General features: G+C 38.3%; 1 protein-coding gene across 2 annotated transcripts in view; it reads left to right on the top strand.

Annotated features, from left to right (window-relative positions):
• The first annotated feature begins 1,017 nt into the window (after nt 1-1,017).
• Nucleotides 1,018-27,472, top strand: part of ERI1 (exoribonuclease 1) — a 71,280-nt gene continuing 44,825 nt past the window's right edge. Inside the window, exons 1-7 of one of the 2 annotated variants that reach the window (XM_024765130.1) lie at nt 1,018-1,279; nt 6,098-6,276; nt 9,486-9,696; nt 13,211-13,294; nt 14,611-14,720; nt 16,933-17,047; nt 20,867-21,661. In XM_024765130.1, the coding sequence (XP_024620898.1) occupies nt 1,172-1,279; nt 6,098-6,276; nt 9,486-9,696; nt 13,211-13,294; nt 14,611-14,720; nt 16,933-17,047; nt 20,867-21,109 (1,050 nt within the window). In that variant the 5' untranslated portion in view covers nt 1,018-1,171 and the 3' untranslated portion in view covers nt 21,110-21,661. Of the gene's footprint in view, nt 1,280-6,097; nt 6,277-9,485; nt 9,697-13,210; nt 13,295-14,610; nt 14,721-16,932; nt 17,048-20,866; nt 21,662-27,472 lie in introns of those variants that run through there. The other variant, XM_024765131.1, reaches the window with a different exon arrangement.

Genomic DNA, 27,472 nt, shown 5'->3' with positions numbered 1-27,472 from the left:
CTATTCAGTTTTGACTGGACGCCTGATATATTGAATATAATGTTGTTGAATCCCGGATTTTGTGCTAGTCTTTTAGAGAGTATCAGGCTTTGCTTTGGCAGGCAGTTCGGTTACTTACTGAGCAGTTTGACTCTATCAGGGCTTGTCTTTAAGCTTCTGAAGGGTCTAAACTAGCCCAGAGTCTAGGGCTAGTTTACCTCACTACTAAGACATGACACTTCGGGGGTCTCTATAGCATACTCCGTTCGACAACCGTATTCAACAGTCTCTCCACTCTGGCTCCAGGGAACTCAAATGATTCCTTAGCCCAGTGTGAGCTCTGAAAATTGTTTGGCTTACTGCTCCCCAATAATTGTTCTTTCCTGGTCTTGTGGAGTTTCACAGAACATATTCACTGATTTTTATTCAGCTAAAGATGCAAGGGTGCGCCTATGCAGATTTCTGAAGCTTTTTCTCCATAAACTCTGCCTCATAAATTCCAACCAACTTGGCCTCGTCAAATTCCCTAAAAAAAAAATCCCCATCTCATTTGTTTCTCTTCTCTCAGCTACAAAGGTCCGGAACTACCTGTCGTCCAATGTCTGAAAACAGTTGTTTCACCTACTTTGTTCAGTTTCGTAGTAACTCCAGACCTATTGCTTTTTCTTGTCCAGCAGTGGGCGTCTCAAACGCCTTATGGAAAAACGTAGATTGTTTTATAAATGCTATTCTCTATGGTTAAAATTCACCTCTCTCTCGGATACTCCTCGCTTACTTCTCAGGAGATGGTGATGGGTCATTTCTTCGGGCGGAATCTCTAGGCACTACAGCCCGAACTCTGGCGTCGCTTCAACCCCGCGCACGCAGCGTTCGGTTTCTCCCGCGCGCGCCTCCCCGCCGCTTCGCGCCTCCCCCGCGCTTCGCTCCTCCCATCTCTCCTTCTACCCACCGCCCCCCACCGCCTTCCTCGGCGGAGGCGCTGGCGTTCCGCGCGCCGGCTCATCGCGCCTGCGCGGCGTGTGCACGCCTCACGCTCCCGGAAGTGGGAGGTGTCCATTCGAGTTTGTGTGGTCGCCGCCGCGGGAACGGTAGTCCGGTAATTTTTCAGCGGAGAAAGGTGAGGCTTTCGGGCTTGGCCGAGTGAGAGAGCGAGTGGTGGGCTCCAGCAACTCTTTCTTACGTGACACGCGTCATGGAGGATGAGCAGAGCCACCAGCCCGGCGGCGAGGCCGTGGCTCCCGCGCGGCGCGGCTCGCGGGGGTCGGCGTGCGGAGAGGAGGCGCAGCGCCCGAATTCCGAGGTGAGAATCCGCCCGCGCGCCCTTGTCTTCGAGGGTTTCACTCAGGAACCTCAGCCCGTGCGCCCTGGGGCCCCAGCCCTGGCCGCCTTCCCTGGCCCCAACTCCGGGAGCCTTTACTCGGGGGTGGTTGTCAGTAAGCCCCTTGTGGTCCCAGTTACTGTCTGGAAGTGAGTAAACAGCCCAGACGAGAAGTATGCGAACCGCGGTTTTATTAGCTCTGCGTGGGAACTCTGCTCTAAGCATTCTGGGCGCACGGTTACTGTTGTCATTCTCTGTAGCCCTAATCTGTAGCGGGTAGTTGATGTATTTAGAAATACCACCACAGCTCTAGCTATATCACTTCTTAAGACCTTTAAGCCCAGCTCCCAGGCTTGGCAAAAGCAGATTGTGCCTGTTAGCTGGAGCTTCGTCTCTGATTTTCGCCTATTTACAACTATCTCATATAAACGTAATGTATGACTGATACCCTTAATGAGTTTGATAGCTCACCGATAGATCCTAGTTACAGTGGCAGAGTTGTAAAAACCGTCTTAAAACTTCTTTATTCATCTTCTTTGACACATACAATTATTGTTGACTGGCGCTGCAGAGTGTGAACGATCTAATACCCGAATTGGTCATTTTCTGTTAATAACATACAAATGCGGAGCACCTCATAGTGTGGGTACTTGCAGGAGGCTTCCTAGCTCTTGCTCTTTCCGTCTACAGCCCATTCCCCACATAGCAGGTAGAATGAGCTTTTAGTAACCTGAATCTGACCGGTTTCTCCCCTCCTTAGTCTTCAGTTTGCTGCCCACAGGACCTGGCTCCTTTCTCCATTGTTAACTGCACCTTGTACAGCTCTTCCCTTTTGCTCTCAGTGCCCAGCATACTCGGTTTTATGGCGGATGATCTTTCTTGTTAAGGGTCTTTGTGTGCTTCCTTTGCTGTGCATGCTCTTCCCCTGGGTCTTTTGCATAGTTATCTGCTTCGCCTTATGGTATTACTTTCAAAGAGGCCTCCATGTCCCTTCTGTCTAAAGAACTGCTCTTCTACCCCGCCATCCCTCTTCAGTTTGAGATACTGTCAATAACATCATCAAGTGAGTCGGCTTAAAAATAATTTTAAAAACTTTATTTTTAATGAGAGAAGTGTGATTGAATACACTTCATTAGATTTGGAAGTCTTAAAACTTGGAGATATAGTGACTTAAGGCCTGAGTTTATGTTCCTAGTTGATGTTAGTGACTATCATATTTGTTAAAAACCTGTTGTTGGATGCTTTTAATAAACAATGATACAGTCTTTTTTTTCAGGCTCAAGAAAGCAAAATATTTTGTTGGAGTTCAGCTAAGTAAATTTTCATTATCTTTGATGTCAGCAAAATTGTTTTTGTAAACTAATAGGTGTTGCAATTTTATATTTTTAACCAAGTAGGTTCAAATTTCATCAGAACTCTTCTTTTGGAAGGATTGTAACCAAGTTTAATTCTGCTTCTAAGTTTGTTTGTTTGTTTTTTATGTGTAGATGCAAAGGCTTTTTTTTTTAATAGGTAATGAGCAGGTTTTCTTTTTTTTTTTTGGCAATAAAATAATGGAAACACTTCCAAAACATCTATTTTCCAAATGTTCTTGCCACAGAAGAGGTTTCTCTTGATAAGCAGTTACTTGCTAAGTTATTGTTAAAACATACTTTTTTTCATCTTGAAACAAATAGGGTTTATTTAAAAAAAAAAACAGGGTCTTCACTGGTGGCGCAGTGGTTGAGAGTCTGCCTGCCGATGCAGGGGACATGGGTTCATGCCCCGGTCTGGGAGGATCCCACATGCCGCGGAGCGGCTGGTCCCGTGAGCCATGGCTGCTGCGCCTGGACATCTGGAGCCTGTGCTCCGGAACGGGAGAGGCCACAACAGTGAGAGGCCCGCGTACCGCAAAAAAAACCCAAAAAAAACAAAAAACATTTAAGGATCAAGCTATTAATCTCTTTCTCATCACAGAAAATGACAGCAATTTTGGAATACCATTTTGTGAAAGGAAATATGTAACTCATTTGTAAGTTCAATAGCACTTTTAAGTACTTTACCAGAAGATAGTCAGCCTCCATTTGGTATAAAAGATTTTCATGGTCAATTCCATATTGTAAAGATTCTCTCATTTGGGATAATATAAACCGTGCAACCATTTACTGGGACGTGTGAAAATTGCAAAATGTCACAGTATCATGAAGGTGAATATTCTCCCTTGTACGGTAGAGTCTGTCCCTACTTTCCTCATTGTATGGCCGGTACTTTGTGACATGTGACAGATGGACACAGACATTGGGGAGGGCACCATTATCAATCCATGTATTACTTAGTAAACTAATTTTGTGTTTTTGTAGATTAATAATACATACAGGGTTTTAAATATTTTCCTTCTGCTCCTTAGTGTGTTGTCTTAGTGGATTTTCTTTGGAAACCATTAGTGTAGACCACAGTTTGTGAGGACTGGACCTTCACCATGTCTTAAACTTCACTGAAGGAAGAGGGCTAGGGTTGGACCCAGGAGAGGAAGCAGAACTTTCTTTATAGAAATCATGATTTTTTTTTGTTTTTGTTTTTGTTTTTGTTTTTGTTTTTTCGGTACGCGGGCCTCTCATTGTTGTGGCCTCTCCCATTGCGGAGCACAGGCTTCGGATGCGCAGGCTCAGCGGCCATGGCTCACGGGCCCAGCCGCTCCGCGGCATGTGGGATCTTCCCGGACCAGGGCACGAACCTGCGTCCCCTGCATCGGCAGGCGAACTCTCAACAACTGCGCCACCAGGGAAGCCCAGAAATCATGATTTGTAGCATATCTAGAAGAGGCCTAAGTGTTACTTGGTGGGTAATATTTGTAGCTACAGTTTTAGACAAGAATTAAGTAAGTGAGTCAGAGGGAGGATTTAACCAAGGAGAAAATTTGCTTAAATTAAGTGAGACATTTGTTTTGGTAGACAAACTGTTACTCGTTGTTGACCAATTTTAACCCAATTGAAGACGAAGTTTAAAATTCATTGTAAGTGTAAAGACAAAGGATAAATCAGGAATCCTGATTAAATGCTAATGATAAAGTAGCCAGGCATTGTAAATTTAATATAGTATTGAAAGCTAATTATTTTCTTATCTTAGTCAAATATCCGTGTAATAAAGTTTTTAAAACATTGGTCAACAAGGAACTTCACTATAATTATTCTTCAAGGGACTTGCCTGGTGGCGCAGTGTTTAAGAATCCACCTGCCAATGCAGGGGACACGGGTTCAAGCCCTGGTCTGGGAAGTTCCCACATGCCACGGAGCAGCCAAGCCCGTGTGCCACAACTACTGAGTCTGCGCTCTAGAGCCCACGAGCCACAACTACTGAGCCTGCGTGCTGCAACTACTGAAGCTTGTGTGCCTAGAGCCCGTGCTCTGCTGCAGGGGCCGCCACCGCAGTGAGAAGCCCGCGCACCACAACGAAGAGTAGCCCCCGCTTGCTACAACTAGAGAAAGCCCACTTGCAGCAATGAAGACCCAGTGCAGCCAAAAAAAAATAAATTAATAAAATTATTTTAAAAATTATTCTTCAATTTATGGACAGTTCATACATTGGAATTCCTGTCCTCTTTCCTCAGAGGAGATGGGAGAGAGTAATTCTTAAGTATTCTAGCACAGTATCTGCTAAATGTGTGTTGCATTAAATTGAGAGCTAAGAGTGAGAAATAGTCCCTGAACCATCAGGATCAGTCCCAACTCAGGGACTGTGTCCTATCCACGGTTATCCCTCCTTAATCTGTCATTAAAGTTCACATGGGGACAATGTGGTAAGTTGTAACTAAGTTAACAAGCTTTAGTATGGATTGCTAGTAAATTCCAAAGTATTTTTGAAAATTCTGTAACATACCTAATATTTGTAACGTTGCATGTGGAAAATAACTTGTAAATGAACCTTTGGAACTTAACATATTAGTAATTTGGGACTACCTGTGGTGTGATTAGAATCAAATTATGTCTTCTTAACATGGATTTTCATTTAAGAAAGGAGGAAAGGTTTATAATATAGTTACTATAGTTCTCCTGAATAACTGATATATGTGTAACTTTTGGAAATTGCGTGTTTTGGAACTGAATTTATTTCCTTCTTTGCCTTGGGTACTAGCAAGCTTTGAATCAGATTTCTGGTCCCTTTAATTTTTATACTGGCCAATTTCTGTTAACTTTGTGAAACGAAGTCAGGTTAAAAAATTCTCGGGAGGGCACTGATGTATACATGCGTAATGTTGTAAAAGTTTACTTAAAAATTGGTTCATTTGTAAATTTTAGAATACTGCTTGTGAAAAGGTCTGACCTGCAGTCTGTGATGGTAATTAGTAAAGTTACCATTTATTAATAGCCATGCTGGGTATGGTGTCAGGAACCTGATATACTTGATCTCATTTAATCCTTATAATAATCTCTCCCAAATACTATTTATCATTACCAATACCAAATACCATTTGAGACAGTTATTATTATACCTTATTTTATAGATAAGGAAACTGAAGATCAGAGTAATAAGTAATTACCCAAGGTTATGCTACTATTAAACAATCAGCTGGCTCTGTACTGAGGTTGCTGTGACTCCCAAAACCAGTGCTCTTTTTACTTAGCTTCATTTCCTGTAAGGAACCTCGTGACTGAGAAGAGAGCAGGGTAAATTGTATTGGAAACACATCCTCCTTCCTAAGCACTTTTTATTGAACATATAACACAAAGAGCCCTTAGGAGTTTGAATATTTAAGATGTTTGTACTAATTATAAACTTTTTATATATATATATATATATATGTATTTTTTGTGTGTGTGGTAGAAAAAGCAGCGATGGAGACTTGATGGCCAAGAAACAAAAGGATCTAAGTTCATTACCTCCAGTGCAAGTGATTTCAGTGACCCAGTTTACAAAGAGATTGCTATTACAAATGGTTGCATTAACAGAATGAGTAAGGAAGAGCTCAGAGCCAAACTTTCAGAATTCAAGCTTGAAACCAGGTAATTAAAAATAACTTTTTAAAATTATAAAAGTAGTACATGTTCATCTAGAAAATCTTGAAAACACTGAAAAATATCTGTAATCCTATTATAAAGAGATAACCATTACTAACAATTCGAATAACAGCTGTAATTTACATTCTTATCCATGAATCTTTGTGTGACTCTGATTATTTCTGTCAGTCTTTTAGACAATAGAGTAGTATTGCTGAGTTAAAGTTGATGAACGTTTTGATCATCTACCAGAAGTGTATAGGAGTATCTATCATTTTATACTGAGTATGTTTAAAAAAAATTTTTAGTTGATCATTTGGTTGATAGATAATTATAACTTATTAACGAGATTGAGTATTTTTCCTTTTTCTTGTTCATTTGTATTATTTTTATAAAGAAGATTTCTTCGAAACCAAACAAACCAAAAAAAAACAGCTTTTACCTACTAGGAAGTATTTTTTCTTCTGTTTTAGTTTCTAAAAATATGCAGTATGATAGTAAGTGTTATGTTTAACTGTATATTGAATGAGAAAATAATGCAGCTTAGCCAACTCAGGAGTGTGTATGTGTGCATGTGTGTGTATCTTCAGTGAGATGTATACATACTTAAGTTTTAATAACTTTTTGTGAAACAAATCACTTTATTTTGACTTGGGGCATGGGCTAGGAATGACCTTTGGGATCCAGAAAAACATGTAGCTTCTTGATACACAAGAGAATTGCCAGGTATCTAGAAAAAAATAACTACAGGTAATAGAGGAACACTTATTGTTTTGAGGTCCCCCTGAATCCTTATTCTCTTATAAGCAGTATTCCTCCTCTTTGCTTTAAAGTAGAGCTTCACTGCTTTTCAAAAGAGCACACATGTATTTTTTCCCCCTTCTCGATTGTCTACTCCATAATTTGTGAAGAAGATTTTTACCTCCTTTCCCCCTGACTCTTTCTATTCTGGGAATACAACGTGTAGCCTACTTAAGATTTTCTGGGCAAAATGTGTGTTCTTCCCTGGTGTGAAGATCAGTTGCTCACTCCTGACTTATATGGGAGCTAGAGAGATCAAATGTATGTTTATACATTTAGTCAACAAACACTTACTGAATTGTAAGTACTTTACTAGGTAATAATGTTATAAAGGTAAAACAGATCTACTCCCTACTTTGGAAATCTCAGTCTTTTAGGAAAATACACAAACCAATAATCACAATACAGAGTGACCAGAGCTGTATTGAAGGTCTGGCCAAGTACAGCATGAGAATGTGGAAGAGTCTGTCTCAGGGATTCAGAAGTGACATTTGAATTGACTTAAAACAGAAGAGGGAGAGGGAGGGTATTTGGGGCGAAAAGAAATCAAAACTCCTAATTTCTGTTTGTATATTTTCTGCTACATGATCTTGCTTTTTCTTTGTACAACCAAAGCTATGGAACAGGAAAGCATGCCCCATTTTCGGGACGTGGCCTGTATTGTGTTTTGTCTGCAGTGTGCAGCGTACCGTGGGGAGGGGGAGCATCTGAGGAAGATGATGAAATGATAGGTCGTAGCCTAGTGCTGAAGGAGCTCTGTGCTAAAGTCTGCGTTTTACCTCGTAAGCAGAAGGGAGCCACTGAAATTTCAGCAGGAAGGTGGTGCTAGTGCCTAGCTCTCGAGCAAGGTGAAGAATGAAGAGGAGGGCTGTGATAAGGGGAGACGTGTGCCAGAGTCCGGGAAGCTAATGGGAGCCCCACCGGAGAGAATTCAGGAGAACCAGATTCTGTATGTTTCTCTGAGTTGGAATTGGCAGAAATGGTGATTGTTTGGATGTGGAGGGGCAAGGGAGATGTTAAAGATAAAGTTTTCTCTCTGGAGTAACTGGTTGGTTATGTGTTTATGTTGTCATTAGGTTTGCAGACAGCCTTTTAGTAAATAACGTTTCACCTTTAGTAGACTATAGTTTCTTCCAAAAAAGAAAGAAAGAAAAGAAATTAAGACAAAGCAATCCAAAGCTGTCCCATGACGCAGAGGTCACGCACAATACCTTAATATGAAAGGAGTTGAGGGTTTCCTTCCTAGAGGTCACGCACAATACCTTAATATGAAAGGGGTTGAGGGTTTCCTTCCTAGGTTTTGGTAGTTTGGAAAATCTCAAGCAAATAAACATATTAACACATTTTGTCTTAAAACAACTTGCTGGTTAATTATCAGGATTTTTCATGGATAAGATTCCTTTTTAGTGGTAGTTTAGAAAGGAAAACAAAAAGTTAGAAACATTTTTTCTAACGGTCACTAATTGGTGATGGGGCCAAAATGCCTTCCTTGTCACTTTCCATTAGTTACAGTTTTTAGATCCTCTTATTTTTACTACCATTTTGAATTTACAAGCCCTTACAGGACTCAACCAAGTAACAGTGAAGGAAGTCTAAGTAATGGTTGCAACTTATGATTTTTTGAAGTAATATATACTGTTTGACGAACGAATGTGACCACCTTTACCCACTATTGTCATACATTTAGAACAACTTTGCCCCACCTCCCTTTTGTGGAATGTATATTTTAAAAATACCTGTAAAACAGAAATCTCCTGAATCCAGTTCTACCCACGGTAAATGAAGAAATCTAATTGCAATTAAGATTCTACTGACTATGACAGTGTTCTTCTGGACATGGTTTATTCTAGGGTCTCCTAAATTAGTTTTCCTAGTTAAATAGCTAAGAGACATTCAACTTTATATACTACTAGGCTCATAATGCTTTCAAATTCATGTGGATTTTTTTAGTTGTCTAACTTACAAAAGCCAAAAGAAAGGAAAGAGAGAGCATACTATGTTCAATTTTCCTGAATTTTCATTCTCTGAAATTTGTGTTTGGTCAGCAGAATAATTCAGTATTAATTTCGGTTTTTGTATCATGTATGTCATCTTACTATATAAGGCAACAGGGCTGTGTAGGTAGTGTATGCTGACAAAGGTTATGGTTTGAAACACCAATATATATTTTATATATCGTACTAGAAAAATGAAAAGGTACGTGTGAATTAAAATATTGATGCTGTATTAAACGTTCTGTTTTAATTAGTTCTTTGCTAAATTAGCTTTGCTTTCTTTACATTTATTTTGGCTAACATTTGCTAAATTATGCTGGGATAATGCTGTCAGTGTTCAACCCAGTGCCAGCAGGTAAGAGTTCAGATTCTTGCCTGTAAAATTCACCTAAGCATTAATTTTATTCTTATTTTCCTTAGAGGTGTAAAGGATGTACTAAAGAAGAGACTGAAAAACTATTATAAGAAGCAGAAGCTGATGTTGAAAGAGGGCAATTGTGCTAACAGTTACTACGACTACATTTGTGTTATTGACTTCGAAGCCACTTGTGAAGAGGGTAACCCACCTGAGTTCATACATGAAATAATTGAATTTCCTGTTGTTTTACTGAATACTCATACCTTAGAAATAGTAAGTGAATTGTTTTAATTTTATTTTTAGCAGCAGCTATTCTGGGGTTGGCTACTAAGGTCCCATTTGCTGTTTCAGCTAGAATTAGGATTCTAAAGAGGGGGTGTTTGCTCTTGCTGCATGCTTAATAGATGGGCTATAATAAAATAATTTCAGGGTCTGCTCCTCTGCTTTTCCAGTAGCTAAAACAAATAAACAAACAAAAAACAAAAAAACCTGACGCCTGGTCCTTGTCCCAGAGATTCTGATTTAGTTGTTCCGTGGGGCCCCTGGCATTAGCTTTTTTTTTAAAGCTTCTCAGTTGGTATGCAGTCAGGGTTGAGAACCACTGTGGTAGACTAATGTATACTCTGATCTATAAAAATGATAAGGTATAGAAATTACCTTTCAATTTAAAACTAGTTAGCTTTCTGGTGAAAAGTTTATGGGGGAAACAACTCTTGTAACCTTGGCTTCTAAGCCATATAACATTTGCTTTAGATACTCATCGTCAGTGCATTGTTAGTTTAGGAGCTCAGCAGGTTCCCTCCAAATTAATACTGTTTGCCTTGTAAATCCTGAACAAGGATTGTAACAGCTCATATACCCAGAAGTACCACGTCCGTGGTATCCCCAGTTGCCACCAACACACTGGGAGTAAGTATAAAAAGGCTTGGTGCATTAAAATGCACACAGTTTATTCTCTCTGTTGTTTGAAGCCTCTTTTAGTTATAGTCTTAATCAGCCCATTTATATAATTTCCTTGTCCAAAGCAGATTAAAGGTCAGTAAATTAAAAGAAAAAAATGACAGCTATGAAGGCAAATCATCTTGCATAACTCACTAGATTTTACTTCCTCTCTCTCACTCAAGGACATGGCTCTAGGCCTTCTCGTCCCTCATTTAGACATGAATGATTCATTGCTTTCTACTATATCGTTCCCATCACATACAAACTTGTTATTTTTCACACCATAAAAAGCCTTCACTTGATCCCACTCCCTGCCAGCTACCCCATGTCTTTGTTCCTCTACAGCAGGTTTTTGTAAAAGTTACATACGCTTCTGTCTGTTTCCTCCCATTCTCTGTTAAACCCACACCACTTGCAGGTTTAATTTATGTATTCCAGCCCATCACTCCACTAAAATCACTCCTCAGTGTCATCTTTGACCTTTACCTAAGTCCTGGTGGAATTGACCACTGTCTCCTTCAAGTGACTGCCAGAACCCCTCATTCTCCTGCATTTTTGCCAGCCTCACTGGGTTCCCCTTCACAGTTTTCTTCACTGGTTGCTCCTTCTCTTCCCAACTTCCTAATGTAGGATGCTGTAGGTTCAATCCCAGGTCCTCTTCTCTATATAGATCCTCTCCCTTAATGATCTCGTCTATCATCTTGTTCCATAGCTTTTAGAAACTACATGCTGATGTCTTCCAAATACATATCTCCAATCTCGTCCTCTGTCCCAAATCCAGACTGTTACTTACGATCTCTACTTGGACATCTAAACAGACATCTTAACATGTCCCAAATTTACCCGCAACCTGTTTTATCTTCAGCCTCCCTAGCTTGAGGGCTAGCAACTCTGTCTTTCTAATTGCTCAGTCCAGAAACCTTGGAGTCATCCTTAACTCCTGTTTCTCTCACATCACACATCCAGGCCATCAGTGACTTGTTTGCTCTGCGTTCAAAATATATCCAGAACCCAGCCACTTAACCACACTACTATGACTGTAGTCTGAGTCCCACTGATTTCTTGTCTGGATTTGCTGCTTTTGTTCATCATTTAACCAGTCTCTGTTTCTATCCTTATTCCCTGCAGCCAATTCTCAACCTAGTGACCAGAGTGATCCTTATAAAATATAAGTCAGAGCATTTCACTCCTCTGCTCACGACTCTTTTATGGCTCCCCATTTAACTCAGAGTAAAAGTCATATTCCTTATGTGATCTGGCTTCTTGTTACCTCTGATTGCACCATATTGACCTGCTTGCTGTTTCTCAGAAATTCCAGGCATGCTCCACCCTCTCACCTCCCAGAGCTTTAGCTCAAATTCCTTTCCTGCAGAGATCTTGCTGCTAATTCCCTTCCTCCCTCCTGTCCTCCCTTCCTTCCTTCCTTCCTTCCTTCCTTCCTTCCTTCCTGGCATTCCTTCTCTCTTGCCTTCTAAATAAAGTCTAACTGGTTCTCTGTGCAATAGTGTAGCTTGAATACCCCACAGACCCAGTGTTTCTGATCCCTCTTATCTACTCTACTTTTTAAGAACCCTCATCACCTTTTAACTTACTATGTAATTTATTTAGGTGATTATTAAATATTTGGTCAATGAATGCATAGTCCTCTGGCATCATTCTGTTGAAAGTATTAAATAGCAAATACAATTTTATTAACGTCATACTTAGTAGTACCTGCTTATAATGGTAAGGGAAGTTGCAGCATATTTTTTTTTAAGATTTTCATTTAAAATTATGAAACAAAATGCTGATATTTAAAAGGATAGACTTCATTTATCTATGAAATTCAATTAAGTAGAATTTTTCCTTTTGCAATATGTCTGGTAATTAAAGAACATCTATAGCTTTTGAAGTTCAAATGTTCTTTGCTGTTCTTTTACTCTTTTATAATTGTTGGTAACTTGATAATTCATCTGCTTAACACACTAGTGTGTAAAAAGAATTTTATAAACATGATTTTTCTTAATTTTTTAATCTTCTACTATAAGTAATATTCTTTGTCTTTTTCTCCATAGCTACCTAGTATTAATAATTGCTGCCGATAAATCTTTAGGCTTTGAAATTGTCCTTAATTTTTAACAAGTGACTTAGTGTGATCTGGTTTAGGGAGGCAGCATTGGGCCAGAGGAAAAAATGCTTAGAGACCTGAGCCCGATGATAACCATGCCGTCCTTACTGAGTTCACAAAGTTGTTGTGAGTATAAAATACGAAGGCAATCATGAAAGCTTCTTGAAGAGGTTAAACGTTGCTAAAATAATTAGTAGTATTATTGCCCTTTAAATGACTACATATCATATAGTTAAATTTTGATTATTCAGAATTCAGTTTAGTGGAATCTTAATATAAAAATAAGGACTAGTCAGGAGTAAATGGGAGAGCAGGAATCTGAACTAATTTATTTGTAACTGCAGACTGGCATTTCTTCAACATACTACGTTATTTAAAAAGCTCTTAATATCTTGAACTAGAGGTTGCGTTAATAGGCTTTACAGTTTCAAAATATTATAAACAAAATCATTGACATTTTGCTCCTCTGGTTAAACTTTGGCTTGAAGACTTGCTTTCAGGTACTTGTTCTATCTTAAACTTTTTTAAACTATGAAGCATAATTTTTTAATTAAAAAATTAGAGTACTTTGGGAATAGGGCATTATCCTTAAATTGTTAAAACTCTAGACAGGTCTGTGCCTTGAGCCATCTATAAGATTACAACCTTATGTGGCTGACATAGTCACGTTATGTATCATGTATCTTAAGTCATAGAAAGTACTTCAAAATACTTTAACTTGCTGTCCTTCCCTTGTAGGAAGATACGTTTCAGCAGTATGTGAGACCAGAGATTAACACACAGCTTTCTGACTTCTGCATCAATCTAACTGGAATTACTCAGGTTATAATTCTGTGTTCCTTTTTCTAGAGTTTGAAAGAAGTTTTGAAATTAGGGATTTATTTCATAGTTTAAAAAATTTATTGTTGTAAATAATTAAATGTGATACATTCCTTGCTTGGTAAAGATCTTTTGTATTGTAATATTTAAAAAATAGAAAAGCACATTTTACACCTGGTAAGATTTTTTTTAGCCTTTCCTTTTAAGGAGTTGTAATCATTTCATTTGTATGGAGCATTAGTGAAGGAAATGTTAGTTACCATGTTGAACTTGGAGATGAAGTTTTAAAATGTATCTGTTACAACCTGATTTTATATATAGCTTAATTTTTTTTAGGCCTCTGATTTTTGGTTGTATTCTAATGTGGTAGGCCCTTTGTTGATTTATTTAGTTCCTTTATTCATTCATTCAACAAATATTTGAGGGCCTGCTATAATATTCAACATTGGCCAAGCTACGGTGGGTACAAAGATGGTCAAGGCAGTCTCCTCAGCTCACTTAACAATCTGTAAGTCGGGGACAGACAGAAAAAAACACTGGTCACGGTATGGTTAGGAAGACTGACAGTGTTTCATTAGGGTGTCATGGGCATCTGTAGAAAGACCTCCCTCTGACAGAGGGAAGGGAGGGCTGTCCTGGGCAAAACTCAAGTTGGTGAACTTGGGCCGAGTCAACGATAGGTAAATAGGTGGAAAAGAATGACTGGGCAGGCATTTCAGGTGTGAAGGGCAAAAGTGTAAGTGGTTCGGGATGGTTCAGGTGTATTATGGGCTAGTGAGAAAATGGTCGCAAATAAAGCTAAAGTGATAGAGACGAGCTAGATCATGAAGGGTCTTGTGTGTCTTTTTGTCTGGAAGACCTTGGGGAGTGTTTGGAGGATTTTAAGTATGCGAGTGATGTGATGGATCATTCAGATGTGTAGTATGTTCTGGAACGATGTGAGCTTTGAGATAGGGAAACCAGTGTAGAGGGCCATGGTTTTCAGCTGAGGAGAGATTTCCCTTTTCTCCCCTCTGGAGAAGCAGTAAGCCACTAGGTTGAGGCCTGAAAAAAGAGAACCCCTGAGGATTATCTTAAATCTTAATCTGGGGAGGATTATATACTTCAGTTGAAAGCAGTCCCTAATACTTGGCTATAAACAATTTTTAACTGTCTTAAAAATGGAATTTTAGGTGAATCTTAGCCTAGGAAACCATGAAGAGTTTAAAAGATCATAGTTAAGACTTTCTCCTACTGTTTCCTTCCCTCCACTGTTTGTTTCTGGGTAGGACTACATGTAACTACCCAGATTTTTATATATTTTACTTTCATATCCTCAGGATCAGGTAGACAAAGCTGATACCTTCCCTCAGGTACTGAAAAAAGTCATTGACTGGATGAAATTGAAGGAATTAGGAACAAAGTATAAATATTCCATATTAACAGATGGGTAAGTATTAAGGAAATTTATCTTTTTTAATCTACTTTTTAAGATTAAAGATGTCCTAACTCATCCAACTTTTAGAATAACCACAAAAAATATTATTTACTAAAGGTGTCCCCACAACAGACAGTAGTTTTTCTTTTACATTCTTACTCCTGGTTAAATTTTAAGTCCTAGATGTCAGAGAGAGGAGGGAAAGCAGAGATAACAGTCTGATCCAGTGCTAGAAGAAGATTAAATATTAATGTATAAAACTTAAAATGACTTTACTGAAACGCTGTTTTTATCAGGACACTTCCTTGCTCAAGAAAGTCCAGACTCTTCAGTCTGGCTGTCAAGGCTCTGTTGTCTAATCCCACCCTGCCCGTGTAGCCTAATCCTCCTGCCGTTTTTCTTTTTTACTCCAGTCAGGCTGGCCCATGAACCACACGGTTTATCCTTCCTCTCTGTACCCATACAACTTTCCTCTCTGCTGGAAGGTTCTTTTCCTTGACTCTTCTTTATTATTACCCAGAGCCTACCTCATATTTTATTTTGGACACTGCAACTCACGTTGACCTTTTTCTTGAAGCCTTACATCCTCTGGTATGTCCCATTCATGTTGGCATCTGACTAAATGTTCTGATGTCTAAACTTCATGTGTGTAAGACTTAGGTTTGCAAGGAGATTCAGAGCAAGGATTTTTGCTACTTGGTAGTCTTTCATATTGCTTACTATAGTGCTGAGCTCAAAATTATGCTCCAGAAGCATTAGTTAAATGAAAAGCCAAGTGGGGAGATGAGAGAGATTAAAACAGGATTAACAGCATTGTGCTGAGCCACCTCCTATTCCCTACGCTATTAAGGTTGAAGAAGAAAGTCCTGATGAACTTCTGTTTCAAATTGTGGACAAAAGCTGAGGTGTCACCTAAGTGAAGGGTTTAGAGGCCCTCAGGTGCAATAGGAGAAGAGCATTGAATTTAGGCCTATCATAATTGTGCTTAAAAATGGAAGTTTGGGAAAATGTTGATGGGCCTCTTTAGAAACCTGTTCCTGATTTTCAACATGAATGAGCAGTGTTCGTGCTAAAGTATACAGGTGTTTCTGTCATAACGTGGTGTGTGCAGTTCTGTAAAAAACCTCACATTCTGGGACAGATCATTCAAAATCTGTGCAATTTTGTAACCAGAGGACTAACAAAAACAATAATTGATACCCCCAGAAATAATTTGGACAGCCCAGGCAAGCTTCCCGGGGTCTGTAGAAGGCACCTCAGAGGATGTTACAAAGGCACAGAAGCCAGAGGATTGTGGGGGCAGGTGCTTGTTTTTAATTTTCTTAAAAGTACTCCTGTTGCTGGCACAGCGGCCGAGTTGAGAGCTTTTTCTTTCCTGCTGAAGGTTATAATTTCTACTGCTGCAATTCTGACTCCCTTTGCCAAGGAAAAACCACATATGAGGCAACATAACTTCTACATGATACAGCCAGGATTCTCCTACTTAACTACATAGATTGATTCGTGTTGTAGAAACATATGCTGTGGCAGAGCAAATTGCATTCTAACTACTTGATATCAGCTACGTTTGTTTCTCTCAAGTATTTTGTTCATTTGTTTGTGGTTTTTGTTTTATTTCAAAGCATACCCTCAGGGAACTTCCTAATGTGATAAACTTGGCATTAAAAGTAAGCTGAGCAGTTATTTTAGAGTTGTAAAAAAAAAAAAAAACAACTCAACAAGATAGAGGTGTGCCTAGGTAATCAGAACCATAAAAATGGTCAAGATGAGCCCAATAAGAATTAGACAGTTTGTCAAAAAAAATTTAATATATCCAACTTCCACTTTGCTTTTTTTTTAAAATTTTTTTTGCGGTACGCGAGCCTCTCACTGTTGTGGCCTCTCCCGTTGTGGAGCGCAGGCTCAGCGGCCATGGCTCACAGGCCCAGCCGCTCCGCAGTATGTGGGATCTTCCCATACCGGGGCATAAACCCGTGTCCCCCTGCATCGGCAGGCGGACTCTCAACCACTGCGCCACCAGGGAAGCCCCCCACTTTGCTTTTTAAAGTTTGTTTTTGAATTATTATTTTGGAGGAAGAGAAGTTAATTTTCTAAGCTTGATGTTATGTGTGAATATAAGAAAGGTGATGTGTAAGTAAAAACAAATAGAATGACTTAAAATCCTCATTTTTAAGAATGGTATAGCATTTATTTAATCCAGATTTTTTTCCTCTTTTGATTTAAGTTCATGGGATATGAGTAAGTTCCTGAACATTCAGTGCCAGCTAAGCAGGCTCAAATATCCACCTTTTGCCAAAAAGTGGATCAATATTCGAAAGTCATATGGAAACTTTTACAAGGTAAGATTTCTATATTGATTATACTGCTCTTGATAAATTTATTATATTTTGCATGTACATAAAGTTATGATTTACTAGGTACTTTTCACAGAAAAAGGTCATATAATTAGTTGTTATTCTTCAGATTCCAAATAGTTATGTTCATGTGAATTTAGAAAAATAAGCTATATTCCTCACTCAGCCTGTTACTTAAATAGGGTAACTATATATGTATGATCTTCAGTAACAGAGGTTTGAAACTGTAGGGGTATTCAATATCTGGATTGTTTGTGGAACAAATGCTCCCCACTGATTTTTCATTCTAATTTTATCAAAGTTAATACGTGTGTGTAGTGTAAATTTTTAAAAATAATATTGCAAGTCTCATAACAAATGGCAGTCTCCAACCATGGCCCTCACCAGTACTGGTTCCTATTCTCCCAAACACTTTTCACTTTTTAAAGTTGTTTCTTCCCATATTAACTTTCCTGTTTCCGGATTATATATTTATGCTATTTCTTGAATTTTCAGTCTGAACTATCTATTGAGTTCCTGCAATGCAAAGTGAAGGTTCAGCACCATTAAACAGCTACCATTCACTTTTCCCCAGATTTAATAATTGACTTCTTTAGTTGTTTTCTTATGCTGTTACTCCCCATTCAAACTGTAAATCACTTTTCAGTACTCAAAACACTCAGGTGGTATGTCAATTTTTCTTTTTTTCTTCTTTTTTTTCCTTTTTTACCTTGGAGACTAGCTTTCTGGAACCTTTAATCCTGTTCTAATCTGAGCTGTTCTTCAGGCTTCTTCAAAAATCATCCTAGAAGATTTCCTTTGCTTCTCTATCACATGTTAGATCTTGGGTCATCTTTTTCCCTTTACAACCACATTTTGGTGAAGCACATCCTTTCCTGAGAAAAGGTGCTTTTCTCTCAAAACATTTTTTTTGTTTAGCATTTTAAAATTGAGAACTATGTGTACAGAAAAGTGGATTTTGACAGATTGTTTTTAGAGTGAAATCCCTTGTAAATTCCACCCACTTAACCCTCTTTCTTCCTCCTAGAGCTTCTGTAATCCATACTTTCGTGGGGATAATTTTCTTGTTTTTCCTTACAGCTTTATTTTTTAATTATTATTTTTATACATCTTTATTGGAGTATAATTGCTTCACAATGCTGTGTTAGTTTCTGTTGTACAGCAAAGTCAATCATCCATATGCATACATATGTCCCCATATCCCCTCCCTCTTGAGCCTCCCTCCCACCCTTCCTCATAGCTTTAATATTTATATGTTGATCCTTGTAGCATATGGTTTAGTTTTGCCTGTTTTTGAAAACGATGTAATTAGCATCATACTGGCTGTATTGTTTATTTTGCTTTTTTCCTCAACATTATATTTGAGATTCATCCTTCTTGTGTATATAGCTGAAGTTCATTTATTTTACTGCTGTGTAGAATTCCATTGTGTTGGTTTATCTACTTTGGGTGGTTTTTGGTTTGGGGCTTTTTATGAACAGTGGTGCTATAAACATTCCTGTGCATATCTTCTGGTGCCTTGCATGCTCATTTCTCCAGAGTATAAGCCTAGGAGTTGAATTGCTGGGTTATAGAATATGTACCACATTGAGATTACTTGATAATGCAAAAATTGTTTTCCAAAGTGGTTGTACCAGTTGGCACTCTCACAAGAAGAGTGTGTGATTTACTATTGCTCCACGTCTTTGCCAGCATCTAGTATTGCCAGTCATTTAAAATGTTTGTAAGTGTGGTGGATGTGTGATGACATCTCATTGAGGTTCTGATTTGCATTTGCCTAATTACTCATGCAACTGAGCTCCTTTTCCTATGTTATTAGTCATTTGGATTTCTTTCCTTTGATTATATTTGGTAAATATTTTTTCCTTTTTTGTGGATTTTTCACTAATTTTGTGATTTCTTAAAAAAAGTTGGTTATGAAAAATTACAAACATATACAAAAGTAGACAGATACAATGAACTCTCATGACTCAGTTTCAACAGTTATTAACTCATGACCAACCTTGTTTCATCTATAACCCTACCCACTTTACCCTTTCCTTATTATTTTGAAGATCTTAAACATTATTTCATTTGCTTTGTAAACATTTCATTATGTAACCCCCAAAAGATGACTCTTTTAGAAAGCATAACCACCACCATTATCACACCTAAAAAAATTAACAGTAATTCCTTAATGTTATCAAATCATCATAAATATCATAAGTATTTTGTTTTCTTTTACCCTTTGTGTGTTGAATGAGGATCAGAATAAACTTCACACATTTGCAGTTGGGTGACATGTCTCGTAAGTTAAAAATTTTTTTTTATTATTTTTTAAAATAAATTTTATTTATTTTGGATGAATTGGGTCTTCGTTGCTGTGTGTGGGCTTTCTCTAGTTGTGGTGAGCAGGCTTCTCATTGCAGTCGCCTCTCTTGTTGCGGGGCACGGGCTCTAGGCACGTGGGCTTCAGTAGTTGTGGTGCGTGGGCTTCAGTAGTTGTGGCTTGCGGGCTCTAGAGCCCAGGCTCGGTGGTTGTGGCACATGGGCTTAGTTGCTCTGCGGCATGTGGGAACCTCCCGGACCAGGGCTCGAGCTTATGTTCCCTGCACTGGCAGGCAGATTCTTAACCACTGCGCCACCAGGGAAGCCCCAAGTTTTTAAATTTATAAATTCCTTTCCCACCTCCTTTTTCCCTTTAGCAGTTTTTTTTTTTTCCCCCCTCAAGAACCTGAGCCATTTGTCCTATAGAGTTTCCCATAGTCTGGATTTTACTTGTTGTATCCTGTGATATAGTTTCAAATGTGCCTCTGTCCTCTGAATTTCATATAAATTTGTAGGAGCTGATCAGCTTTAGATTCTTTTCATGCTACAACTCCCAGGTGGTAATGCGTTCTTATGTAAGGGGTCTTTCTCCAACCTTTAACTTAGAGAAATAATTTACTTATTCTAAGGATAATTATTAACAATTACTAAAACCATAAAAGAATTTTCAGGTCTGCATAAAAACATCTACAGCTCATAGTACATTAGAGTGATCAGAAAGTTTTAGATACATTAAGGCAGAATTGCCAGTGCTTTTTTGAGTAGAGAATTACATTTTTCTGTGGATCTGTTTATATTGGTCAGTTTCTTAGGCTGCTCTTTTCTGGGTGGTTCCCCCCTTTGTACTAGATACCAATTATAATGCTGATTAGTAGTGTAAGTTGAGGAAACTTACATTTTCCTTTTTAAAAATTTTCTTCTCCTCTTCCCATTTGTATATTATATTCTTTGGAGAAATGTCTATTCAAGTTCTTTAAATCAGGTTGTTTGCTTTTTTTGTTGTTGAGTTTTAGGAATTCTTTGTATATTCTAGATGGTAATCCCTTTCCATGTATGTGATTTGCAAATATTTTCTTCCATTCTGTGGGCCGCCTTTTCACTCTCTTGATAGTGTCCTTTGATATATAAAAGTTATAAATTTTGTCAGTCAAGTAAAATAGTACATTACAGAAAAATACCATGCCAAAAAATTAGTTTGGGTTAAATTTAGATGTTTAGAACAATGCATTTCCTTTCATAATTTGTTAAGTTATAAAACTGCAAACTTTTTAGGTGTTTTAAGGATTCCATCTGTTTATATGTATTTTTATCTAAAACTCTAAGATCATTTTTTTAAAGCTCTGAAGGTTTATTTATTTGCTTAATTTGACCCGAGAGTATTTGCCCTTTGCCTAACTTTATTTAGCTATTACTGTTCATTTTCAGCTTCTTATTTTTCCACTTCACTATGACTTACAGAATACTAAAGAATTATTTACTGAGCTGTTTATTTTTCAGGTTCCTAGAAGCCAAACCAAGCTGACAATAATGCTTGAAAAACTTGGAATGGATTACGATGGGCGGCCTCACAGTGGTCTTGATGACTCTAAGAACATCGCCCGAATAGCAGTTAGAATGCTGCAGGATGGGTGTGAACTCCGGGTTAATGAGAAGATGCATGCAGGGCAGCTAATGAGTGTGTCCTCTTCACTACCAATAGAGGGCACTCCAGCGCCACAAATGCCGCATTCCAGAAAATAACAGCATTTTTGCGCTTTTGCCCGTGGATCATTCACTCTAACTGGAGCTGCTACAAAGAGGTAGCAGATGATTACTTATTGAATTAGTCCTGCAGTGCAAAATTTAAGCACCTTAATCATTTAAAATCTTGTTACAGTTATAGATATATGTATGTGAACAGATTCTGTGGGGAGGGCATATTGAATTCTTTGTTGAATTCTTTGTCACCAGCACTTTTGATATGAGCAGTATTTGTTACACAGTAACAGTTCCTGCTTAGAACTGAATTTTATAATTTAAGGTGTCCAAGATGTGTTCCTTTTGGTTTTAAAATACAGAGGTTTATTGGCTCTCCCCTTGAATGTCATACCTTATTGATGTTAAAATATGTAATGTGTTTCTACATTAACAGATCATTAGATCAGATCATTTCTTAAAATGCAGAAAAGATTGGAAAGGTGGGCCTTATCTAGCCTTTGGGTTTTAAGAATGTCAGTGTCCTTTTGATTTTTTTGAAATGTACATGTGAAGGTCAGTTGTGAGTGGTGAATTTCATAAAGTACTTGGTACACATATCTGCCTTTGTTTTTTTTTTTAATTTATAATTGGAAGATTCACGATAGATTATAGGGTCTGATTAAAAATTCAGTTACTAATGAGGTTAATGGAAATTCAAAAGAAAATACCATTTAAAGGAATATAAGGGCTACAGCTTGAACTTTATAATACATAGATAAATCATTGGGATTTTTTTGGATTCGGTTTTTTGGTTCCCCTCCCCCTTGTGACATATATCTGTCTGCCTTGTTTCTTAAGTCTAAGAGACCATGCTTTGAATTAGATTTAAAATTAAAGGTCACCACTTAATTTTGCATTTGTATTCAACATTATGAGTGAGGTTAGTAAAGTCGAATAATGCTTTCTACCATATCTTACATTTCTATTACTAAAAACTGATTTTACACAGTGACCACTAAATGTTAATTCTTAACTAATTCTAAAAACAAAAGTGTGTTTATGGAGTTGAGAAAGTAAAACTCTCCTTATCTAGAAGCTAAAAATACATGTTTTCAGAATTGGATTTCCCCCTATAGCTTTCCTAGAACAATTTCATTAACATTGTTTGCTTCTTTTCGTTTACTTCCTAATAGTAATTGTGATGCTACTTTATTTTAATGATTTATACATTATAATCAAATGAATTTTATAGAGGTCTTCCAACCCTGGTGCATAGGAGAAAAGTAGGCATTTTTCTTGGTATGAGAATTCTCCACACAGTGCTGTAGCTTTTTTTTTTTTTGCGGTACGCGGGCCTCTCACCGTTGTGGCCTCTCCCGCTGTGGAGCAGAGGCTCCTGACGCGCAGGCTCAGTGGCCGTGGCTCACGGGCCCAGCTACTCTGCGGCATGTGGGATCCTCCCGGACCAGGGCACCAACCCGTGTCCCCTGCATTGGCAGGCGGACTTTCAACCACTGCGCCACCAGGGAAGCCCAGTGCTGTAGCTTTTTAACTTAAAAGAATGAATTTCTGCCTTTGAGCAGTAGTTATAGAATCAGCATAATAAAAAAATAAGTGGATAACAGAAGGCACAAGGGTGGACAAAATACACCTTATAGTAAAACAAGGACATCTAGATGTTTTAGGTTTAAACAGGAAACTCTTGGGGTAAAATGGGTATATGCTAAGATTTTTGTGAATCCCAAATAGCACCATACAATATACCATAAAGTATTACTGGACGTTTTAAAGCATTTCCTTCAAATCCTTACAGAGCTACTGTGCCAGGGCCAAGTAGTAGAAAATAGGAAATCACTAGTGAGGTGTGGATGCTGGGCAGTCCACTCACACTCCCTAGGTGACTTTTTCACATAGCCACCTCGCCGTAGAATTCAAATTCATGCTGCAGCAAAGCTGGAATCCTCTCTCACCAGCTTCCAGGGTTGCTCACAGGAGGTAAAAACTGCAAGTGGGAAATCTGACTATGGCAAGGGACCACTACATTGCCCTCCTCCTTTATTTTGTTTTTAAGTCAAGCTGCTAATCTTTTCGGCTGTTTTTCTTTTTGCCAAGTACCCAAGTGCCAACAAGCTCATTTTATATTTCTTTTTAAGACCTTCAACATTATAAGCTCTCAATATCCTTTTGGCTCAACCAAATATTTTATTTGGTGATGCTTTACTGTCCTGATACATTTTTTAAACTTTACTGAGGAATAATTGACAAATACAATGTATATGTTTAAGTATAAATGTAGTGATTTGATGCACATTGTGGAATGGTACCAAGATCAATTGACACATCACCTCATTTAGTTAGCTTTTTTTTTTTTTTTGATGGTGAGAATGCTTGAGGTCTACTCTCAGCAATTTTCAGGTATACAGTACGGTACTATTAACCATAGTCATAATGCTGTATGTTACATCCTCAGAAAATATTCTTTGTATAACTGAAAACATGTATCCTTTGACCTTTGTTGCCCCATTCTGCCGTCCCCAGCTGTTGGCAACCGTCGTTCTATTCTCTGTTTCTATGAAATTGGTGCTTTTTTTTTTTTCTTTTTCTAGATTCCACCTATAAGTGATACCATACAGTGTTTGTTTTCTCCGTCTGGCTTATTTCACTTAAACCTCCAGGTCATCCACATTGTCACAAATGGTAGGATTTCCTTCTTTTTTTATGGCTGAATAACATTCCTCTGTGTGTGTATGTGTTTGTGTACAATTTTTGTTCAGGGTATTTTTTGAGTTCCCTTTTGACTTCTCCTTTGAGCCATTAGTTGCTCAGAAGTGTGTTGTATAATTTCCACATATTTGTGGACTTCCTCGCTTTCCTCCTGTTATTGATTTCTAGTTTCATACCGTCGTGGTCAGAAAAGATACTTGATATGATTTCAGCCATCTTAAATTTGTTGAGACTGTTTTTATGACCTGTGATCTATCCTGAGAATGTTCTTTGTGTGCTTGAGAAGAATATGTACAGGTGTACCTCAGAGATAGTGCAGGTTCGGTTCCAGACCACTGCAGTAAAGCGACTATCACAATAACGTGAGTCACATGAATTTTTTGGTATATTTACAGTATACTGTAGTCTATTAAGTGCAATAGTATTATGTCTTAAAAATGTATATACCTTAATTAAAAAATACGTTATTGCTGAAAAATGCTAACTATCATCTGAACCTTCAGCGAGTCATAATCTTTCTGCTGGTGGAGGGTCTTTCCTCGATGTTGATGCTGCTGACTGATCAGGGTGGTGGCTGCTGAAGGCTGGGGTGGCCGAGACAATTTCTTAAGACAACAATGAAAGTTTGCCACATCAATCGAATCTTTCTTTCACAAATGATTTCTCTGTAGCATGCAGTGCTGTTTGACAGCATTTTACCCACCTTTCAAAACTGGAGTCAGTCCTCAACTAACTGACTTTATCAACCTGACACTGCTTTATCAACTAATCTTATGTAATATTCTAAATCCTCTGCTGTCATTTCAACAGTCTTCACACCATCTTCACCAGGAGTAGGTTCCTTCTCAAGAAACCACTTTCTTTGCTCATCCATAAGAAGCAACTTCCCATCCATTGGTTTTATCATGAGGTTTCAGCAGTTCATTCACATCTTCAGGCTCCACTTCTAGTTCTCTTGCTATTTCCACCATATCAGCAGTTACTTTCTCCACTGAAGTCTTGAACCTCTCAAAGTCATCCATGAGGGTTGGAGTCAACTTCTTACAAACTCCTGTGAATGTTGATATTTTGACCTATTCCCATGAGTCACAGATGTTCTTAATGGCATCTAGAATGGTGAATCATTTCCAGAAGGCTTTCAGTTGACTTTGCCCAGAGCCATCAGAGGAATCCGTATCTATTGCGGCTATATCCTTAGGAAATGTATTTCTTAAAGAATAAGACTTGAAAGACAAAATATTCCTTGATTCATAAGCTGCAGAATGGATGTTGTGTCAGTAGGCATGAAAACAATGTGGATCTTATTGTACCTCTCCATCAGAGGTCTTGGGTGACCAGGTAGGTACATTGTCAATGAGCAGTAATATTTTGAAAGAAATCTTTTTTTCTGAGTAGTAGGTCTCAACAGTGGGCTTAAAATATTCAGGAAACCATGTTGTAAACATGTGCTGTCTTCTAGGCTTTGTTGTTCCATTTATAGAGCACAGGCGGAGTAGGTTATCATCATTCTTGAGGTCCCTAGGGTTTTCGGGATGGTAAGTGAGCATTGGCTTCAGCTTTAAGTGACCAGCTGCATTAGCCCCTAACAAGGGAGTCAGCCTGCCCTTTGAAGCTTTTGAAGCCAGGCATTGACTTCTCCTCTCTAGCTGTCAAAGTCCTAGGTGGCATCTTCTAATAGAAGGTGGTTTTGTCTACATTGAAAATCTGTTGTTCAGTATAGCTACCTTCATTAATTACCTTAGCTGGATCCTCTGGATAACTTGTTGCAGCTTCATATGTGCACTTGTTGTTTCACTGTACACTTTGATGTTATGGAGATGGCTTCTTTCCTTAAACCTCACGACCCAACCTCTGCTGGCTTCACACTTTTCCTTTGCAACTTCCTCATCTCTCTCAGCCGTCATAGAATTGAAGAGAGTTAGGGCCTTATTTTGGATTATGCTTTGGCCTAAGGGAATGTTGTGGCTAGTTTCATCTATCGGACCGCTAAAACTTAAACAACAATAAAACTTATAATTCGTGTGTTCACTGGAGTAGCACTTTTAATTTCCTTCAAGAACTTTTCCTTTGCACTCACAACTTGGCTGACTGTTTGGTGCAAGAGGCCTAGCTTTTGGCCTATCGCGGCCTGTGACCTAACTTTTTCACTAAGCTTAATCGTCTCTAGCTTTTGATTTAAAGTAAGAGATGTGTGACTCCTCCTTTCACTTGAACACTTAGAAGCCATTATAGGGTTATTAATTGTCCTAATTTCAATATTGTTGTGTTTCAGGGAATAGAGAGGCCCAAAGAGAGGGAGAGAGATGGGAACAGCTGGTTGGTGGAGCAGTCAGAACACACATAACACTTACTAAGTTCACTGTCTTATATGGGTACAGTTTGTGTGCTTCAAAACAATTACTGTAGTAACATCAAAGATCACTGATCACAGATCACCGTAACAAATATAATAACAATGAAAAAATTTGAAATATTGCAAGAATTACCAAAATATGACTCAGAGACACAAAGTGAGCAAATGCTGTTGGAATAATAGCACCAATAGATTTGTCTAACACAGGGTTATTAGAAACCTTCAGTTTGTAAAAAGTGCAGTACCTGTGAGACATAGTAAAGCAAAATGCAACAAAATGAGGTATGCCTGTATTCTGCTGCTGTTGGATGGAATGTTCTGTATATGTATGCGCTAGGTCCATTTGATTAAAGTGTCTTTCAGGTCCATTATTTTCTTACTGATTTTCTGTCTGAATGATCTATCCATTGTTGAAAGTGGGATATTGAAGTCCTCTACTATTATTGCATTGCTGTGTATTTTTGCCTTCAGATCTGTTAATAATTGTTTAGTATATTTAGGTGTTCCAGTATTGGGTATGTACATATTTACAATTGTTACACCCTGTTGAAGTTAACTCAGACGTCTTTATTGTTGTATAGTGACCTTCTTTGTCTTTTGTTACAGCTTTTGAGTTAGTCGATTTTGTTTGATATAATTATAGCTACTCTTGCTCTCTTGTTTTCCATTTTAATGGAATCTTTTTCCATACCTTTACTTTCAGCCTATGAGTGTCCTTATAGCTTAAGTGAGTCTCTTGTAGTGAGCATATAATTAGGTCTTATTTTTGTATCTATTCAGCCACTCTACGTCTTTTAATTGTAAAAACCATTTACATTTAGAGTACTTATTGATAGGTAAGAACTCATCTCCATTTTGTTCATTGCTTTCTGATTGTTTTGTAATTCCTTTGTTCCTCTCTTTATGTTTGTCTTTGTGAGTTGATGACTTTTTGTAGTGGTATGCTTTGGTTCTTTTCGCTTTATTGTTTGTGTATCTATTATAGGTTTTTTTTTAAACATTTTTATTGGAGTATAATTGCTTTACAATGGTGTGTTAGTTTCTGCTTTATAACATAGTGAATCAGCTATACATATACATATATCCCCATATCTCTTCCCTCTTGCATCTCCCTCCTTCCCACCCTCCCTATCCCACCCCTCTAGGTGGTCACAAAGCACCAAGCTGATCTCCCTGTGCTATGCGGCTGCTTCCCACTAGCTATCAGTTTTACATGTGGTAGTGTACATATGTCCGGGCCACTCTCTCACTTTGTCCCAGCTTACCCTTCCCCCTCCCCCATGTCCTCAAGTCCATTCTCTTAGTAGGTCTGTGTCTTTATTCCCATCTTGCCCCTAGGTTCTTCATGA

Source organism: Neophocaena asiaeorientalis, unplaced genomic scaffold, assembly GCF_003031525.2.
Source record: "Neophocaena asiaeorientalis asiaeorientalis breed wild unplaced genomic scaffold, Neophocaena_asiaeorientalis_V1.1 scaffold14, whole genome shotgun sequence".
NCBI lineage: Eukaryota > Metazoa > Chordata > Mammalia > Artiodactyla > Phocoenidae > Neophocaena > Neophocaena asiaeorientalis.
This window is presented reverse-complemented; position numbering and strand designations above follow the sequence as displayed.